This window comes from Furipterus horrens, unplaced genomic scaffold, assembly GCF_987537825.1.
Source record: "Furipterus horrens unplaced genomic scaffold, mFurHor1.1.pri manual_scaffold_1, whole genome shotgun sequence".
Taxonomy (NCBI): Eukaryota; Metazoa; Chordata; class Mammalia; order Chiroptera; family Furipteridae; genus Furipterus; species Furipterus horrens.
In genome coordinates, this window is record NW_028327171.1 from 156038904 (window position 1) to 156058206 (window position 19303).

The following is a 19303-nucleotide window of genomic DNA, read 5'->3' on the forward strand; positions in this document are numbered from 1 at the left end:
AGTTTCACAAGATAAAAAAAGTTCTGGAGATGGATGGCAGTTAAGGTTGCACAATAACATAAATATTGATGCCACTGAACTGAATACTTAAAAATCATTAAAATTATAAATTTTATGTTATGTATATTTTACCACAATAAAATAGTTAATTGCAAATATGTTTGGGAGATATGATGGTTGCAGGAAAAGAGCAGAATTGTAAATATGGTTGAAAAGAATGCATATTTGAACCTGGGGGAAAATGAAATAGTGCGGGATTTATCACTGTTAGCAAAATTCACAAAATTGAATGGCATTTGGATGATTTTATACCACATATTCCATGACTGATTGATCCAAGATTTAGATACACTTGCATTTAGCCAATTATCCACAGTAACTCTGGAACTCCAGCTCTGCATTCATCCTCTGTCTGGAAGCAAAGTGGCCAGGCTTGAAAAAACTTGGTAACAGCAAGCACATAAAATTCTACTATTCAGCAGCCCAGGTCTGTTTTTCTTTCCTTCCTATTCCACAAAGTGTTAAAAGTTCTAGACCAGGAGCACTTACAGGATAACACAAGAAATAAGTAATTTGTAGCAGGTGTTTCTAATTGTGCCTATCAAACCTGTCACTCAGTTGTGCAGAAGAGTGGAAAATCAATTAGCAGCTACAAGCTTGGGTGCTGGTGAGTGACAGGAGCGTGTTACCTCAAAGGGAAATCAGTAATGGAAGAAAATGATTACCAGGGCTGCTAGTGGACACTCCTAGGTCTGAGGAGCCTTTCCATATACTGCCCAACTTTCTCAAAAAAAAAAGATGTGATTGAAAAATATTTGAACATGTATTGTCACCCAAGAGCAGTACAATATAGGTCTTTATTTCTTAGGTGTTGGGGTCTGAATGAATAAAAGTTAGGAGTATGGGACCCTCCCTTCCCTCAACTTGCATGTCCCATGTTGGAGTCACTGCTTTGGACATAGGCATGTTTGCAGGGCAGTGCACATGTATGTTATCTACCTGGGACAGATGTATCAATGGGGGTACTTTGGGGGCTTGGCTGGTGACTGAGTAGCGTGGGGTTCTATTGGCACTATGGGTTACCTGCAATGTCGCTTTGTGTTAATTCACTTATTGTGTTATTCTACCTTCTTTACTTGTTTTATGAGCCCTGGCTGGTTTGGCTCAGTGGATTGAGCGTCGGCCTGCGAGCTAAGTGTCGCTGGTTCGATCTTCCAGTCAGGGCACATCAGAGAAGGAAAACTCTGACTCCAAAAAACCTCCGCTCCCTTGCGGCATACCTCTTCAGGGGAAAGGCTAAGGGAGTAAACCCCGACAGAAAATCTGGAGCCGGAGTCCCTAAGGCGGTTTGACGTTGTAGTCAACACCGGCAACTCCTGCGGCGCACCTGAAGCCAAGCTGTATTGACTCCGTCTTTCCCTTGGACCCTTCAGCTGCGAAGAGAGGGGGGGTCTGCTGCATGGGCAACAGCAGACCCTCCATATCACCCTGCCCAGGCTCTGTAGCTTCAGCTTCACTGGAGAGGACACTCCCGCTGTAAGATGTCGATTCAACACGGGAGGAGACAGATACCGTGTCACTCCCGAATTGGACTGCACAGCCATTCTCGGCGGTGCAGATAGACTCTTAAGAAGCTACACCATCGTCTCTCAAGACGGACGGCTGCCGACGACGACGACGACGACTTGTTTTATATATGTTTTCTGTTTCTTTAGCTGCTGGCCTGCAGGTAGCATCCGGACTATTACACCATGCCTTTTGTTTCTTTTGTACTACATGTCAATATGGTGCCTCTCACAAAATAGGCATTCAATAAATAATTTTCTAATAAATTCTTGACTATTGAATTTTACCAAGCCAGGTAACAAATGAAAAGTAATTAACACGGTAACAAGTACGTGACAGGCACTCAATGAACATTATACACACAAACATAAAAAGAAAGAATAAGACATCTAAAAAATGTGAAACAGACTTATTTTCACCAGGGAAAACATAATTAATGAAAAATAATGAACAAAAGAGCATAGCTTCATTGTTCAGGCCCCTGAATTAAGTCCTATGTTGACTCACTGACTGGAAGACTTCCAAGCCAACGTGCTCTTGAAACCTTTTGGGTGGATTAACAAATTGAGGATAAAGGCTTTTTCCCCACCTGGTAGCTATTCTGGGAAGGAGAATGATAGAACTAGAGACAACACTGGCTACATCAAAGGCAGAGCTAGACTCCAAAGGAAGAGTCTCCTGAGCATAAAATGTTTCACAAGGCAATTTATTTTGCCAAATGCTATCCATTTATTCCTGGGTGTGCCTATGCTTGCGTACGTATGTGAATTTCTGTGCACTGTTTGACGGACAAATTGGGAAAGAGGGTAAGAAATCAAGAAGGTGAGGGGGAAGGAAATACTGGTGGCTTTGAATATTTACTCCCTGTGTGGGGGGAGCAGAGGAAGCACAAAGGAGTCCCTCCTGTAGGTTAGACCTACAAGTGAAGGGTCTCTAGATGAAACCATAGCACCATTGTCCTGTTTCCTGGTACTCGTGGGTGTTTTTAAAGGCAATAGCCTCAGTAGGAAAGCAAGTGATTTGTTTGCAGGTATAGTTTTCCCATGGAACTGTTGAAGAGTTCTATCTCACTTCTGTCTTCAGCAGGGAGGAGCCCGGCTCATGACCATCACGGTTCTCCTGGTATGACAGTGACATGGACGTCACTTCTGCTTTTGGTGCATTTACCCTCTACTGCACACGGGTAGCATGCTGTGAATTGTATGGAAGGTCACAGGGCACAGTTCCTCCATTAGCTTCAAGAAGACACCTGTGCACTGAGACGTCTAACTCTAAATAACCATAGACCTAAGAAGCAACAGGGAAGTACTTGACTATTTGAAACCTCCACAGTTCAGTTATATTTACTTTTGTCCTAAAAAAAAATGTGACTCACACACATTAAATCTAAAACCATGTAATATTAAATAACATATTTCTTTTCTATTACAAACACTTAGAAGATGAAATCTAAATATAACTGACTATATTAGTGAAGCTAGATAATTAATAAATCTTTATGGCAAGTAAAAGTCACCTTAAATTTTGTTATTTGTTACTCAAAAATAAATTTATAACATTGTATAATTTAAATGTATCTCAATCAATAATTTAAACAATGCAATACTCTAATGTATAGTACACTTTAGATTTTGATGAGTTACTGTTTATGGCTAACAGTTACAATCTATGGCTAGATTTTATCATTCCAAGAGCGCACATGTCAAAGCACAGTCATGTTTCTGATAGAAAATTTCTATCTTACCTGTTTGTAATGGTTACAAGTGCAGGAGGACAGTAATAACCACTGGAGGCATGGTCAAAGCTTCGAAGGACCATGTCAATTTTGTAACAAAACCCACCATGTCTCTCCCATCCCTTAAAAAGAAAAAGGAAAGTTAAGGACATAATCTGATTTAGTAAGATTTTTTTGTGTGTGTGTGTATATTCTCATTTATCACTTACCTTACTTCTCTGACCCACTCAAAGCTCAAAACTTGAATTTTGTCTCGATATCTTTGTATTGACTCTACCTGGTAATGCTATTAGCTATAGCCACCTCTAAATTTATCAAATCTTAACACCTAAAACCAAATGAAAATAAAGGGACACTTTCTCAAGATTTCTCTCTTAGACAGACACACACACACAGAGGAAAAGAGTTCAAACATTCAGAATTTCAAACACATGGTTCCTACAGGCTGGTAGAAATTACAAGTGTTTGCTCTGAAGGCAGACTGGCTCCACTCCTCTGTGACCTTATTTAATCTCTCCATGTCTTAGTCTTCTCCTCTGTAAAACTGGGTAATAATAGCATCTATGGGGCTGTTGTGAGAATCAAAGGAGACAGTGCAGGCAGAGACTTACGAATAAAGACAGGGACTCCTTATGAGCAAAGAGGACACATGTATCTAGATCACAGTGTATATTTGTCCAACTTTCTTTCATACTGCTTATTTCATGTTATCGCATTGAGATTCACTGAGGTTAGGGACTTGGAAAAAGTCATAGACTCATAGATAGGTTGAGCTGGAACCCAATTCTGGTGCAACCTAGGGCAGTCTTGGCTGGATCATAATGCATCTAAATAGAGATTGGCCACAATATACATATTTCTGGTAAAGATTTTTCCTAAATCAATTGGCTAGTCCTTTAGAGAGAAAGAAAGCAAGCTCTGGCACTCAGACATTTGTCATTTTTGCTGCTCAGCCCTGGCAGCAATGAAGGGTGCTCTGTTCTTTAAAAATCTTATAGTATAGGAGACATACATTCATTAGTCTTCTGTATTTTGACTGTGATTTTAGTTCTTTTTCTTTCAACATGATAACATCACATCACTTATACCTATTTTTACATATTCACCAGTTTTAAAATACACTTCATTTTGTGCCATACCAATGCTTGCCGGAATTTGATCAGCTATAAAATGATTTCTGCTATATTCTTGGTGTTGCAGTAAATGAAATAAAACCTTATTTTAGAAATCAGTTTTTTGAGTTCAAAATATATTGTTAAATGAGGTGTGGATTACAGGAGTCCCACATGCAGCCAGCCACTATGTGCTCTGAGGTCACTCCCTTAACATTGACCCCCGACCTTAGCAGTGTGAGTAACGGAGCCAGCCAGAGCCCCTTGTGGATCACCCCAGACAGGGCAGGGGGGTTAGATTGCTTTTGTATTTGAAAGGACAGGTGGGGGGAGCCTGATGATTTGACCTTTCTGACAAAGTGTTCTTTCTTCATTAGTAATTTTTAGATAACAGGCTGCTTAGCAAAACAAAAAATCCAAGAACTGAACAGGCTCAAAAAATTGTGGCATAGTAATAACCAGAAACACAAAGACTCTTTACTATAAGCCTTTGTGCACATAATGAAAGTGGGAAGAATACTTGATTGTATCCATGAATATCCTTTGTACATGAAGTGCCATTTCATTTTAAATGAAATGATGATGACAATACTGAAATAATTGCTCATATTGTGCAATCCCCAAAAAAAGTGACTCAGAGGGAAAAATAAATCTTTTTCTTTGCTTTGAAATTATCAAGACTTATTTTATAAATTAATTTGTATATGCAGACTGTTTACAGAACTACAATGAAGCAATTGGCTAAAAGAAAGGAATCTTTAGAAACCATACTCATAGACTGATGGTACATAAAGAAAGTAATGGGAATTTTGCCATAAAGTTAAAGAACTGGGTCTGAACTCAGAATCTTTAAATACTGGTAGAGCTGGCCAGAAGAGGGATGCAGTGTACAAAGTCTGAAAAGAACATCAGTTCTGTTTCTGCTATGTAAGAAGTTAATTGCTCTTTCAATACAGAGCATGTTGAGTTGCCTCAAAAGATACACTGAGACAATTTTTTTTCACTATTTTTGCTTAGAGATATATTACTGATCAGTTATAACTAATTCAGGAATTATAATTATTAGATAGAATGTTCAGTAGCACGTGAGCTACAGCATGTGTATTATTCAGCTAGAGTATGAAGATTCCTATGTTTAAATATTGGTTAATAAACAAAATGCAGTTTCTGAAGAGATGCAGTATTTTTTAATTGGAACATAAATAATTGGATTAGAGGAGCAAATAATTCAAGCAGGACTGCATAAAATCCCAGTATGGAACAATATTGATACTCATACAATCTAAAAATCTCCAATATTTAAATCCAAATTTGTGTGGGGGGTGGGGGGAGAAAGAGAGAGAGAGAGGGAAAGAGGGAGAGAGAAGGCATGTGTTGAGGACAGTGGTAGGTAGATTTTTTGGTAATTTTACTGCAGAATATTAAATGTATTTTAAGAAATTTGAAACATAATTTTCTACCTTGTAAGTTTAAAACTAAAATGTTGCTTTTTAAATTACCTAAAGTACTGAAAATGCTTTATTATTTAAAATACTACGGTATTTTTATTATCTCTTTCCCAAATAATAAATACAAAGGGAGACCCTCAAAAAATCAGAATTATCTTCTGGAGTGTGGGCCCTTTGTAGTCCAGGCTGCTCCCACTACCAGTAGTGTTCTAGGAACCCATCCGTGTCAGTGTACCAGCTGGCATTGTTGTGAGAGGCTGCATTCAGCTTCAGTGAATTTTTTTTTGAGGACTCTTTCAATGCATTTGCCCATTTCATGATGGGTGATTTACAAGTGCACCTGCCCACACTGCACTGAGTGCTCAGCATTTATTGACCAAAAATGGCATGACCCCCATGCCCCACCCTCCCTATTCACCTGATCTCACTCTGAGCAACATTTTTTTTTGTTTCCCCAGATGAAAAAGTCCTCAAAGGGAAACGTTTTGCTGATGTGGAAGAGGTGAAACAAAAAACAGCAGAATCACTAAAAGGCATCAAAACCGATGAGTTTAAAAACTCTTTTGATCAGTTGAAAAAACATCTCGATAGGTGTATTGCATTAAATGGAGAATATTTGAAGTTGACTGAAGTTTAAACATGTAAGAGTAAATACACAATTTTTGTAAATCAATCCTGTTTTTTGGGGGGTCCCCCCTCATACATTGTGACCATACACTTCTTTCCCTATTGTATCTGGTCGAATATTTAAGTTTAAGAAAAGTGAACAGGGGAGCAAGAGTTTGGATGCAGAAGTTCATTTTCTGACTTAAGGAATGCATTCGCTTTCACCAGATGTCCCACTGGACGACCATGAAAACCCCAACAAGACAGGGCATCACATGACACTCATTGTTGTGCAGATGGTATGAGAGTATCATTTACATTTTTTTTAAATTTCAAAAGAAAAGTAGTCTTAGGTCTAAGAGGGTGGCAAGAAAATCCTCAACAGAGCTTTAAACCATTCATGTGACTCCAGCTGATAATTGTTTAGTTTGTTAAATGTAGCCCACACTTGAAACAAAGGAAGAGGGAAGGAAGAAAGGGATGGTGGGAAGAGGGAGCCAAGGCAGGAGAAAGAGGTCCACTTTAAGTTGATGGTGAATAAATTATTCTGGTTATGAAGCCCCTGTACCTAAATCACAATGTTAATGGCACTTACCTCTTGACAGCCTGATCCAGTATCAGAAAGGACATGTCCCACTTTCTTACAAATGTAAGGAAGTGTTTCTTCACAATTTTTAACTTTCCAGTCTCCTTTCTGAGGAGAAAAATATTATAAGGTTAATAAAATAATCCTATTACTGATGCTTATAGGCAACACCAGTTATTTTGAATAAAAGTACAACTAATAATAAATGTTACAGCATGGAGTAATGTGTTAGGTCCTTGTGTTGTCATAGAAAGGGTTGATTCTCTCTCTACATATGAGTGGGAGGCCCTGCTCTCTCTCTAGCAACTAAATAATTGTAGGACATGCCATCCTGGATTAGTGGGCGGGAGGGGAGCAGCAACAAGAATTTCTTGATGTGTGCCAGGCTTAATGTTGAGTGACTTTCATATATTATTTCTGTTCCTCTAAGGTATGCATTATTACTGTCATTTCAAAGACTAGGTTTAATATTTTGTATAAGGACCTATAGTCAGTAAAATCTGGAGCTAGGATTTAGTACCAGGCTTAGCTGACTTTCTGTTAAGCTTCTCTTAATTTTTCTTAGAGTAGTGGTTCTCAATTTTTAGTGTGCACCACAATTATCTGGAGGGGGTTATTAAAACACAGATGACTGGGCCCCATGTTCAGTAAGTCAGGTGGGGTCTGAGAATTCAGAGTTTTAACACATTTTCAGGTGATGTTGATGCTATTGGTCTGAGCCAACCACCTGGGTGAAGCCATTCTGCTGCCCTAGTGAGAACGCTACGTCCTCTTTAGCCACTCCTAAGTGGGAAGTACAACTGCTAGCAGATTAAGATCTGAACCTCCTTTTCAATGAATTTTTTATTTTTACACAAATCAGGCTGTTAGGCTAAAACCACACAATTCAAATTTTATGTGGTGTTTCAGACATGCAGGGTCTTAGGAAAATATGGCGCCCGTCCATGACCCTGAGAAGCATGCTACTTGGGAGGCTGACACCATCACTGTAGAGCAGCCCTGAGGACCTTCCCACAGGGTCCTCAGTTACAGGCCAGTGTAAGGCACACTGTAGTTGCTTTTGGATGGATGCATACATCAATAAATAATTTCCTATGTTCTCATATTTAAATTTAGGCTTCAACCATGCTTAGGTAACTTGTTGATTATAATACTTATATTCATATTAAGTTCTACAACAAGGGAACAAATGTTCCTTTTTATATGTCTGCTATTTCAGGAGCTACTGAGCTGACAATAAGGGGGACACAAAATATCACACTTAGGGCAGCACTGTCCTGTCCTGCCACATGTAGTGATATTAATACCTGTCCTTGCTCTCTTAAAAATAATTTCTCTGTCCAAATGTTGGCTCCTGTTCTGTGACCATGGGAAGTGAAATGTCCACGTTTGTCAAATAAAACATGAGAATGTCAGTAGGAAGTGAAGGTCACCTCTGTTATATCAAAACTAATGAACCAACAAAGCATCAAATACTGTAGACTAAATTGTTGTGGCTTTCAGCAGAGTTAGACCCACAATGAACACTTAGAGAGGTCATTATCTGTTCTTCCTCAGATGTGACTCTGAGACACGGCTTTGCCACAATAATTGTGACCGTGCATTTCTGTGACAGCCTGAAAAGATAGAACAATAAAAGACGTCATAAAAGTAAGTGCTTAGAAAGGTTCCATGTTTGGTTGGCACGATTATACTGTGTCAAACTATTTAAGAAAAATGGATAAACTGCTTTTAAGAGGAACTTGACATGGTATCCTGGTGGTTTAAAAGACTGAGGACACCCACCAAATCCCAATAACCTAAAACTCTGTAAGTTCAGCAGCTATCTGATCAAAGAGAGTAAATCTATTCTTAACATATATTAAACCCTTCAAATGGCTTGGGATTAAACTAATTCTGTATAATCAGATAGTTTAGATAAATGAGAGACTAGAGAATAAGGATAAGTGTGATGTTAAGGCCACTGGGACCATTACGTTCATGTGAGGAAAAGAGCAGGATTTTCTATTGATTCACAATTTTAGAAGTTGCACACACTGTTGATGCCTTTTATGTTAAGAAGATAATGGAGCTTAAAAACCATCACTCTCCAGAGTAATCTCTCAACACCTCAGTTCCTCCCTTCATCTTCATCATTGTAGACAGCGGCACCACCATGCACCAAATGCTGTTTGCTCACGCTAGAAACTTACCTCTCTCCTTCCCATTTCTCATCTAGCAACAATTCCTGCCTTCCGGAGGATCCTGGAATTTGTCTGCTTGTCTCCACGTTCACTACATTAATTCAGCCACTGCAGTAGCCTCCAAACTGGTTTCTCTGTGGCTGTTTTATCCCTTTCCAGGCTGTTCTCTATGTAGCAGCCGCAGTTACTTCATTTCCTTGAAGCATGATAGTGGTTCCTAAACTGGACCCACAAGCCTCACGTGTTTGTGTTCCTTCTGCCACCCCCTCACCGTTCACACCTTCTCACCACACTGGTCTTCTTTTTGATGATCAAACATGGCGAGCCTTGGCCTGCCTTTGGGCTTTTGTATTAGCTGCCTCTGTCTGGAATGTTCTCCTTTCCCTTCAAGAGATTTTTTTTGTCATTGTTGTTCCTTAGTCCCAGCTTAAATGCCACCTCTTCAGAGAGCCTTCCCTGACTGTCCTAGTAGCTGCCCCAACCCAAGGTTTTCACCCTCCTGTCACCTATTTCCTCAGAACTATCACGACAGCTATAATTACCCAGTGTTTTCTATGGCTACGTGTTTCCTGTCTAGCATGGAAGCCCCGTGAGGAGCAGGGACGAGCCTGGCTTGCTCTCTGCCACAGTCCGAGTCCTGGTACAGGTGGCCTTCAATACGGGTCCAGCAAAGTGAGCGTTGAACAAAAGCACTTACAGATTGCTCTGCTGAGACACATAGCTGGCTTCTGTTTGGAAAAATCTGGGGCTCAAGTGTGTGCCAATTAGTAAAGGTGACTGAGGATCCATTAGACCATTCAAACGAAACTGGAATTTTATTGCTGCTCAAACCAATCCATGTTTCTGATGCATTTTCTGTAGGAGAAAAATATAAATTACTTACAGGAATTCTCTTATTTGCAAAGGAGATAATACATCAGGGCTATTAACAAAATATACCACTTTGCAAGTGATTTCTTCATATGATGAAAACTGTTGAAGTCTTGGTAAAAATACCTGCTTATACTTTTCCCTCCTATACTGTACTATCCGATCTGCTTGATACAGGCCCTAGTAAGTGAGGCAGAGTGGGACAAAAAGCCCAGCCAGGACAATGCATAAAAGCAAGTCAGGTTGCTGGGACTCTAGTTCCTGCTACTAGATGGAAAGTAGATCTGAGAAATCTCTTTTTATTTCTGCCTAGAGAAAGAAAATAGAGGAATGTCTATTGGTTTAGGAAAAAGGCACACACAAAAAATAACTTTTAGGTAGTCTAGCTTTGTATTTCTTTTTCTTCTTTTTCTTTTTTGCCTTGGGAAAAAGGAACAGAAACTATTAAAAGCATGGAAATGGGAGCAATGGGGTTGCCTGAAATATAATCAAAGTTAGACAGCCCAGGTAGGGTGAAAAGACCCTATGTGACTAAGACAGATGTCCAAGTGCCCCTGTGGAGATAGAGGCAGCCACAGGATTCTTTTAAAGCCAAATGGGAAGGGTAAGGAGAAATGAGAGAGACAGATTTTGTTTTCATTCTAAACTAAAACCTAACTTGAAAAGGCCATCAGCATAGAGTCCAGAGATTTGTTTTTTTAATTTACTCGAAGTCAGTGATTTCAATATTTCCTGGCAGAATTCTGTATTAAATATATGACGTAGGTAGAGGCAGACTTGCTCTGATGAACTAAAGCTGGTGGAGGCCTAGAAACTTGGAACTCATGAACATGTCATAAAGCTTGAAAACCATCGCACAAAAAAAATTATCTATTTTCACTGGCTAAAGTTATTTAAATCCAATTATTTACCTAAGCAACTCCCTTTATTGCTTAGATTACACAACCACAGCACATTACTGCTGTGTAGTGGCTGGTTTGGCTCAGTGGATTGAGCGTCGGCCTGCGAGCTAAGTGTCGCTGGTTCGATCTTCCAGTCAGGCAGGGCACATCAGAGAAGGAAAACTCTGACTCCAAAAAACCTCTGCTGCCTTGCGGCATACCTCTTCAGGGGAAGGGCTAAGGGAGTAAACCCCGACAGAAAATCCGGAGCCGGAGTCCCTAAGGCGGTTTGACGTTGTAGTCAACACCGGCAACTCCTGCGGCGCACCTGAAGCCAAGCTGTATTGACTCCGTCTTTCCCTTGGACCCTTCAGCTGCGAAGAGAGGGGGGGTCTGCTGCATGGGCAACAGCAGACCCTCCATATCACCCTGCCCAGGCTCTGTAGCTTCAGCTTCACTGGAGAGGACACTCCAGCGTCATCGCAAGATGTCGATTCAACATGGGAGGAGATAGATACCGTGTCACTCCCGAGTCGGACTGCACAGCCATTCTCGGCGGTGCAGATAGACTCTTAAGAAACTACACCATCGTCTCTCGAGACGGATGGCTGCCGACGATGCCGACGACAGGTATAGGTTCTTTTTTCTTTAAATTAGAAGTTCCAGGAAATGACATTTGCCTCTTTAAAAAATATATATATAAAAACATGTAATATATCTGGCATATGTGAGCTATTACAAAGGTTCTGAGCTTGTATTTTGTAAAAATCCAATGAATTTGCACTCGAGTAGTGTTTAGCACATATATGTGCCATAAATAATCATTTTTAAATAGCTTAATTTCTACTCCATTAATAAAGACTGTTACTATTATATTTCATACCTCTTAAATCAAAGACATTTGGCACTCACCATCTCCAAGGAGGGTTACAAGGAATTCCACCTCTGCTAATGAAGCTATGTCTGTTAGTGCACTGTTATCCGACTGGCAAGAATGCAAAGCCTCATTCCAGGTCCTTCCTTCTTTCTGAAGTTTATAGCAATTATGATTGTGGGGATTCCAGCCAGGCTCACAGTGGGTAGCGTAATATTTCCAAGCATCTTTATCTTTTTAAACCAAAAACAACAACAACAAAAACCAATATCATTTCCTACACTTAAAAAAATTTCTCATTACTCTTTAAATATATATATACTTTATTTATTTATTTTTAGAAAGGGGGAAGAGAGGAAGAAAGAGAGGGAGAGAAATTTTAATGTGAGACAGAATCATCAATCGGTTGCCTCTACTGGGTACTGAACCTGCAACCCAGGCATGTGCCCTGACTGGGAACTGAACCAGCAACCTTTTCTTTGGGGGATGATGCCCAACCCACTGAGTCACACAGGTCAGGGCCATTACTCATTACTCAGTATATATATATTACTCTTAATATAAAAATAAATAAAAATAATGTCATCACAGAATATGATTACTTTAAAATTTTGAAAAACAGAAAACATATGAAACAATAACATAAATTATAGGACTCTAGATCTTCAGAGTTGAGAAGGACTCAATCTATGACCCAGATTTAGATCTAAGATCTAATAGACCTCAGTGCTTCATTTTCCAAATGAAATATCTAAGGCACAAAGAGGAAGGAGACTTGGTAAAGGTCAGAGAGCCAAAGCTGAGAGTCAGGACTAGATATAAAGTTTACCAGTTAGAGTTCTCCATTTTTAAAATCTTTTCACACTGAAAAAGAAGTATTATAGACCACAACTTAAATGATATTTTATGTACAGTATGTGGGGGTATTATATTTATCTTTAGCTGAAAAGAGTCTGAAATTCTGGCCACTTCCTCTAGAGTAGAAATGACAAAGCTTTCATCGTGAGGGTCAGTCTGAGTACATGTGGTGTTTCTGTGGATTCATATGAACTCTGGGTTAGATTTAAAGGAAAACAGTGTCATGATGCTTTGCAATTGGAGGGGAAGGCAGTGGTGTGCATGCCGAGGTTTGGCTTTCCTCTTTCAGGAGCTTCCCCCATACCTGGTGACAGAATTTTTACTTTACTCAATGAACTACAACTGAGTGCCTCCCTTCAGCACTAATTCAGTTAGTTACAATTCCACTGCTGTTGGGGAAACAAGACATTCCTTTTCAAATTGCTTCTATGAACTCCAACAGCAATTAGCATCACAGCTGAAGAATGTAGGACATTTAGATATCATTTACCCAAGTGGTTTTCAATCTTAAAAAATGAGTCACAGAACCCCTTTTAAAAATGGGAACTTAAACTTCACTAAAGGTAAGATAAGAAACATAAAGCAGGAACTTCTCTGACTGAAAAAAAGGTGGAGTCAAGCAAAGGGCCTGGGGATCCTGGAAACACAGTCTGAAAACACTGGACTAGGTCATCAAAAAAAATGTGTTGAACTTGAAGCAATAGTAATTAATCCAAACAAACTTATTTTAACGACACTCATATCTGGTCTCTGACCTCATCTAGTAGACAGGGGAGTAAATAAAACAAGAAAAGATGGGCAGTGAGTGTAAGAGGGCATAAGAAAAGTAAATGAAGAAGGAAGAAATTGAGAAAGGAAAATGACAGGAAGAGAGGAGGGGAAAAGCAAGTACAGCAGTAGCCATTTCAGCACGTTATTGAAATAATGAAAAAAATCTCTACATAAAAAAGTGGCCATGATGTTTCCTCTACCCCCACTCCCATATTCCATAATGCAAAACCTTTAGACTTAGCACTTAAAGGAAAGTAAGAAAGTTAAAGCTTAGTTGTAAGGAATATTTTAAAATACTATATCAGCTTTATTATTTTAAATCTGAGTTGTTGTTGATTATGCTGGTAATGATTCTTTTAATATTATGTTTTATCTCTAATCTTATTGTTAAGACATTAATTCCCACAGAAATCAAAAAGAGATAATAGACCTTAAAAACAGAAATAATTGAGCTTCCAGGTATAACATTGTAATTAGGTAGTATTTAAGTTACAACTAAAAGTTTTGTATGTTATTTCAGGAGGCAGATGATTACTATTAAGAGATATGGAGTATGATAGGAAATCAATGAAGTAAAAATTTTACACACTGGTTTTCTAATTTACATTTTGGGGGGGGGTATTTTTTTCCATTACCGTTCAGTCCCCTTATACGCTTCTCCCCACTGCAATCCCCACACTGCTGTCCATGTCCATGAGCCCTTTTTCCTTTTTACATTTAATTCCTAAGGCAATTATCAATAGAACTCAAAACTAAAGTAGAAGGAAACAAACTTTTTTCCTAATAACTAAGAAAGCAAGTTTTTTATAAAGAGAGAAAGAAAATATTTTTGTATGCTTAGGATACTTTGCTTTAGTTTTTAGTAAAAACCTAAATGCATTTGTTAAATTCATGGTGCCTTTGACATATCGGGTATTATCTCGTTACACATTTTTTATTCCTACGAATATAAAACTAGCCTTAGCTAAATGTAAATTATGAGTTATTAGCAAAAATGGAGGACTTTGAATATACTGAAAGGACAAGTAAGCAACTCATAAGAACAACTTAAAATGATAGCACTTACCAACTACTTCGTGATCACTGTGGTTCAGATATTTTTTACATACATAAGGTAAGGTGGCCTCACAGTCCCGACTTCTCCAGGCATTTGGCATAAACGAATTAAATGTTCCACAGTGATATTCAACAAATGGATCAAAATTAATTTCTGAAATACAGTGTATGTGTTTGATGTTAGAAGCAAAAACAGTTAATTTAATATACATTGAAATGTCATTTTAGCATCAAGGAGACAACCCTTCTCTTTGGCATATATGGTAAATCCTTTAAGATGTTATACTTATGACCTTGCAGTTGAGTCCAGACATGACAAGGAAATTATTTCCCAAAGTTGGTGACAGCTGATTTTATTGTTTCAAAGCAGAGAAATATTTTGCTTTCTGTGGCTATTTTTAAAACAGCTGACTAGAATCTTGGCTCTGATCCACATCTCCCTGCAACCTTGGCGAAATACATAGCTTACCTTCTTGGCTTCCATTTTCTTATCTGGGAAAGCCTTACAGTAATTAAGTCAGGTTTAAAATTTTTTTGTAAGCCACTTTCAGAATAATATGCCTTGTACATGCGTGGGCAAAACTGCTATTTCAGCTGAGGGAAGATGTCACCTGTCAAAGGTAAATCTAATGCTGCGGGTACCTGGGTTCCAGTTCAAATAGTTGAGTGGTGTTCTGTCAGACCACTGCCAGCCAGCGTGTTCATCCAGCTGATTCAGACCCATCCACACTTCCACGGCTTCCCTGCTTAAGTGCTCTGAAATGAACAGAAATACAGAGTTTCAAAATAAACAAGTCAATGTTCCACTTCTTCCTTGTTTTTCTATTTCGGAGCAGGGAGCCATAAATTAACTCCAGTCAAGGAGAAAAGGGTTTAAGTGCTACTAGCTCCAGCCTGGTGCTTCAGAGTAAAAAAGCCAGCCTCTCCTCTGGAGAAGCACAGCAGCCTCCTAAAGGCTCCCTGACGGCAGCAGCGAAGGGTTTAAAACATCTACAAATGCTGCCTCTAGCTGGTTGTCACTCCATCCAAGGGTGCACAGTTACAAATCTGAGACCGTCTGATTTGTGCACCCTTAAGGGTTCCAGAGGGTGAGGAAGTAGTCTCCAGGGCCGCTCCCAGGAAGCCTTTCTTTTCTTGGTGCATGTGACTGGGCACTTCAGCTTGGAGACTCCAGACTCCAGCTATGGACCCCGGACCCAAGTGACCAGAGGACCCAGGGGGAACCACAGAAGGCTGGAACAGAAGGGTCATGCACAATGCAAATGAGTATTTGGGTGAGAAGTTTTTCTGTCAGGCTGGCTCATGTTTACATTCAATGCCATTTGGGTTATAAATGCTATGTATGAACATGTGCGTTGAAATGCTTTGCAGAAAAAAACGGTTATCAAAATTGAAGAATGAAGAAAAATCTTGGTTTTTTACTCTTTGTGGACCTGAATTTAAAAATTTCTCTAGAATAAACATGTATTACTTCCCCCTCCCATAAAATTTGGGGAAAAAAGACAGTATCAGAAACTTTTAGTGAAAGTGACTCATTTTGTGACAGTTTCAAATATCGCCATTTAATCTTATTTGTTTATTTATTTATTTAGGTAACATTGGTTAATACAGTCTATAAATTTTAGGTGTACAACATTATAATTTGATCTCTATGTTATTGCATTGAAAGTCTCGTTTCCATCTGTCATCATATATTTGACCCTCTTTATCCATTTAATCTTTTCATCTATAAAGAAGAGCATTGTTCAAAAAAGTACATTAAAAAGATAAAAGGAAAAAAAGGAGAGCACTGTTCTCTCATGGTTCCTCTGCTTTGGAACCCAATTTACTCTGCACCAGATGCAGGGCCCTGCCTGACACTGAGACCCTGACAGATGAGGGTTATAAATAGGGTGACTATATGTCCCGGTTTGCCTGGAAAACTCATGGTTTATGTTGATAGTTCCAGAATAAGTATGAATCGCAGCTGCTTTTACTCTCAAAAGGGTCTCCACTTGGATGTCCACTGTATAGTCACTCAGGTTTTAGAGGTCAGTGTATTCACTAACAAGGAGGGCGCTTTCTCTGTGACTGCATATTTCAGTACGAGTGTGAACAACTGGAACGATCTAACTCAATAGGGAAGACAGAGAGGTGCTTTATAATCCTGAGACCTCAGAAAACACGAAACAGAAACAGCATAACATTCATGGGCCTTGCCCTTCCAGATTCCTGTGGCATCAACATAAAGTCTCTTCCTAATGTCAATTAGATTAGTCTCTTCAACGGCATTTGATTAGATCACATCCTATGACAGGAGGCGGAATGGAAGATGGATTGGCAAGATGGAGAAATTTTTGCATTTCAAATTGGGGTAAGTGCCAAGTGATATTGTCAAATAATCTACTTAAAGTATTTAAATATTTGTTATTCTTGCCTTAGAATTATTTTGAATATCCTTTGTGCGATTATTTTAATAATAGACATAAAAAATCATTGTGCAATTTATAATCTGTGTTTAAAGGTACCCAAACAGTCTATTTTACTTTTAAAATTAAATTGGCTCATCATTCTATAGTAACAAACTGAAACCTAAATTCTATTGGATATTTCTTGGCATTTGTGACAGCTTGGATAATTCTTTACACAATAGTTAATGTTCATCAGTGATTAACAAAAAACAGCAGTCTGTTATCATTTAAAAAAATGCCTTCATCAGAATGGGCTTCCCTATTTATGAACAGGCTTCTGTTTTCTTGAACAATCTCCAAAGTCTAATTATAGAATTGCGGTATTTAAATTAAGAATTGTGGTATTTTTAAATTGTTACTTAAGTTTGATGAGTAAGTCCAAACCTTCTTATTAGAAATCCTGGAAGTCAAGACAGATAACAATTGTAATTCATAAGTGGTATGCAAAATTTTCTATAAAAATCACTACTGGCTAACAATGACTTTGGAAATGGGTATTTTACTGAAATATGACTCAAATTTGTTTTGATGATAATTTTCTACTTTTGCATGTCTGAGGGGAAAGAAGCAGGCTTGTACTGTTTATGCATTTGTTAAATCTTTCTGGAAGACATTTATGATTTTCAAAGCATTAAAATGTGCTTCTGCTTCCACCCAGTGAATCTGCTTCTACAAACTTACAGAAAAAATGGAGATTTATGCACAAAGGTATGTGCAGGGATGGTTTGTGATAGCAACAAATAAAAATACAATAAATAATTATATCTATCTATTTCTATCTATGTGTACCTATGTTATAGACATGGACAAATATTCATTATATAAAGATAAATAAAATAAGTGTATTACCAAACTGTGTGTGTGTGTAATTGTTAAATGGTTAACACACACTGAATGTTTGTTGTGTGTACCAGGCACTTTTCTAAGACTTCATGTGCATTATAATGCAATCCATACTGCGAAGAGGTAGGCATTATTGTTATTTCCATTTGGTAGAGGAAGAAAGTTGGAGCACAGAGAGGTTAAGTCACTTGCTTGGGTAGCCTTGCGAGTAAGTGGTAGAGGTGGGATTCAGACCCTGGCAGGTGACTCTCTGGTCTCTCCCTGCTCCTAACCACTGTGAAACAGCTGCCTCCTCAGTACCATTTTTCAGAGATACTATGCATATATGCATGCATTTATGTTTTAGTTGAAAAACATGGTTCTATCTAGATTGTGAAATTACAGTAGTCCCTCTGTATATCGCGGTTCACTTATCATGGCCTCACTATATTGTGAGATTTTTAGAAATATTATAGTTAATTATTTATCGAGGATTTTTTGCTATATCATGGAATTTTGCGGTACTGTATATGTATGTTGTTAAAGTTATGTAGGTTTAAGAGTGTAGAATATGTTTAAGAAATAAGTAGTGTTTATAAAAGTGTGGAAAAGGTTAATAAGGGAGTGGGAAACGTTAATAAGGGACTGGGAATGGTTTATAAGTGTGTGGGAAGGGTTTATAAAGCCTTAAAACTTATATAAATACTAAAATAAATGTAAGGTTCCTACTTTGCAGATTTTCACCTATTGCAGGGGGTTCTAGAATGTAATACCCATGATAAGTGAGGGAAAACTGTATGGGAGACTTGTTTTTCTTTCTGTATGTATGACATTTTAAAATTATTCTTGAATAAACATGTACTACATATGTAATAAACCATGAAGAGTCAGAAACTTTTAATGAAAGTGACTAATTTTATGACACTTAAATATTTCCAAAAAATTTTTTAAAGTTGTATGTACACACATACAAATACATTGAATTTTAAAGGAGAAGTAAGAGGAGAATTTAGGTGACAGGTGAAACATAAGACCCAGCTCATCATCACAGTTCTTTTGACATCTTACATTATTCTCTTATGCTGTTAGTTACAATGTGTGTACTTTTGTTTTTCCAACTAAATTTTTAGTTCTTTGGAATCCACCAGAGGGCCTACTATATACCTGCACACAGTGAGTAACAGGAAAGACTTTACTAATAAATTACTTTATTATTTATTGATAGAAACTGAATGGCTAAGATCTCTAGCAGATCCACTTGCTTGAGCTGCACACTCTGGGTCCCTCGCTGGGGCCTCAGCTTCTTTTCTCCAAGAAGAAGAAAATAAGCAACACTGGGTGCCAACTGGAATGGCTCAGTGTTCAGATCAATATTCTGAGTGTGAGTTTGGATCATATTAATAAAAGAAAATTATTTTCCAAGGAACTTTTTTTCAGAATGTATCTTTGCATACAGGGACATAATTGTTAACAGCAATTTTAATT

General features: G+C 38.4%; 1 protein-coding gene across 1 annotated transcript in view; it reads right to left on the reverse strand.

Annotated features, from left to right (window-relative positions):
* Window positions 1-19303, reverse strand: part of PLA2R1 (phospholipase A2 receptor 1) — a 112883-nt gene that overhangs the window by 61899 nt on the left and 31681 nt on the right. Inside the window, exons 5-10 of the mRNA XM_090280199.1 lie at window positions 15189-15302; window positions 14557-14700; window positions 11900-12094; window positions 9934-10091; window positions 7063-7161; window positions 3311-3423 (exon numbers count right to left, since the gene is read on the reverse strand). Coding sequence (XP_090136325.1) covers window positions 3311-3423; window positions 7063-7161; window positions 9934-10091; window positions 11900-12094; window positions 14557-14700; window positions 15189-15302 — 823 coding nt within the window. The remainder of the gene's footprint in view (window positions 1-3310; window positions 3424-7062; window positions 7162-9933; window positions 10092-11899; window positions 12095-14556; window positions 14701-15188; window positions 15303-19303) is intronic.